Source organism: Leucoraja erinacea, chromosome 2 (assembly GCF_028641065.1).
Source record: "Leucoraja erinacea ecotype New England chromosome 2, Leri_hhj_1, whole genome shotgun sequence".
In the NCBI taxonomy this organism is placed as follows: domain Eukaryota; kingdom Metazoa; phylum Chordata; class Chondrichthyes; order Rajiformes; family Rajidae; genus Leucoraja; species Leucoraja erinaceus.
The window spans coordinates 112,589,875-112,591,625 of record NC_073378.1 but is presented as its reverse complement, the minus strand read 5'-3'; the positions used below and the strand labels follow the sequence as shown (position 1 = coordinate 112,591,625).

The following is a 1,751-nucleotide window of genomic DNA, read 5'->3' as shown; positions in this document are numbered from 1 at the left end:
CCCCTCTCTCTGCCCGTCTGTCCCTCTCTCTCTCTGCCCCTTGCCTTTCTCTCTCTGCCCCTCTGCCTCTCTCTCTCTCTCTGCCCCTCTCACTCTCTCTCTCTCTCTCTCTGTGCCTCTCTCCCTCCCCCTCCCTCCACACAACAGGGGCTGGCCCTGTTCTGCGAGACCATTGAGGAGTGTTGGGACCATGACGCGGAGGCCCGTCTGTCTGCCGGTTGTGTGGTGGAACGCATCGCCCAGACCCGTCGGCTGATCAACGGCACCACTACCTCGGACGTCCTGACCAGCCGCGTCTCCACCCTCACCAACGTGGACCTGCCCTCCAAAGAGTCCAGCATCTGAGCCCCACCCTCACCATCAGATGGAACCCACAACACAAAGCTGCTACTCCTCCACCCTCCCCCACTCCCGGTCGCTCTCATCGGACCTTTTGTTTTAACCAGCGCGCACATACACGCCGGCATGCGTGCACACACACGTTAACTCTACTGTATTTATGGGGCATCCCGAATGGAGGAGCGTTCAGGTACCGGCCGGGAATGCAGCAAAAAAAATAACCCAACAACCCCCCCTCCCCCCCCTCACAAGGTGCAAGAACCTCAGACAGGACTTCATCTCAGCCCTTATATGTGTGTGGGGGGAGTGTGTTTTTATTATTTTTCCGCTTTCTCCTCATCCTCCCCACCTACTTGTGGTTTGACCTGAATCCTCAACTTTGTGACTTGTTTGTGACTTAAAAAAAAAAAAAAAATAGAAAATGAGAAATATTTGTGGGAAGTGAGGCAGAAAAATATAACCTGCACCACCAGTGGGGAAAAAAATCTAAAGAAATTGCTGCACCCACTGAGGGGGGGGGGGGGGGGAGGATACGGGACTTTTTTTTCATTTGACTGTTACACACAGTTATTTTCCCCCTCCCCGAACTTCCTCTTGGGGATCGACGACACTTGTTTTGCAGAGGTGGGGGAGGTGGATGGAGGGGGAACAGGAGTTCCGTCAATGTTTGATCGGGAGCGGCAGTGAAAGGGGGTTAGCGTGGGGAGGGATAATGGGGGAAGGGAGGAGCGTTCAAGACTCGGGCAGCATTTGGACAACACTAGCTCCTAAAGTAATACTCAGGTAATCGGCAAATTTGGGGAAGGGATGGTTGGGGACGGATTGGGGGAGGTGGGATAGGTTGGAGGGAGGGAGGGTGGCGTTTCTTTTATTTTTGGGGTGGGGTGGTTGGGTGCGTCATTATCCAACAAGCACCCAACGCGGGGGGGGGGTGGGGGGGAAGGGAAAAAAAACGAGTTTATTTTGTCTTAATAGAAAAAAAGAGGTGCATATTTTATGGCCGCATATTTACACACGCCATAAGCAGTTTTAAGTCCGTGAATGTCCCGAATGCTGCTCTTTTTATTTTTTTGCGACATGCAACGTTAAAGAAGACAAAAAAAAAACACCGACTACATAAACGTGGCTTCCGAGGTTTTAAACAAGAAACAAAACTCACGACCACAAACCACCTCAAGAACCAGAAATACCTCAGATTTTTTCTACCTGTATGATTTTATTATATATTTTGTTAGTTGTGTTTGTCTTTGTAGAGTTATTTTAATGTAAGTTGGCTTTTATGACAAGGGAGTTCAATAAGTTCCAAAATTGTTAGGAAGTGCTGCCATTTACTTTGTATAGCACCGTTGTAAATAACTGTAGGGTTGTAGAAAGTTGCCTGTATGGTATCTGGGCATTATTGGTCTCAACTT

The 1,751-nt window shown here is 49.5% G+C and overlaps 1 protein-coding gene across 2 annotated transcripts in view; it reads left to right on the top strand.

Moving 5' to 3' along the window:
- Positions 1 to 768, top strand: part of LOC129714273 (activin receptor type-2B-like) — an 80,763-nt gene extending 79,995 nt beyond the window's left edge. For both annotated transcript variants that reach the window (XM_055663828.1, XM_055663837.1), the window contains exon 11: positions 148 to 768. In XM_055663828.1, coding sequence (XP_055519803.1) covers positions 148 to 345 — 198 coding nt within the window. In that variant the 3' untranslated portion in view covers positions 346 to 768. The remainder of the gene's footprint in view (positions 1 to 147) is intronic.
- Positions 769 to 1,751: the final 983 nt, after the last annotated feature.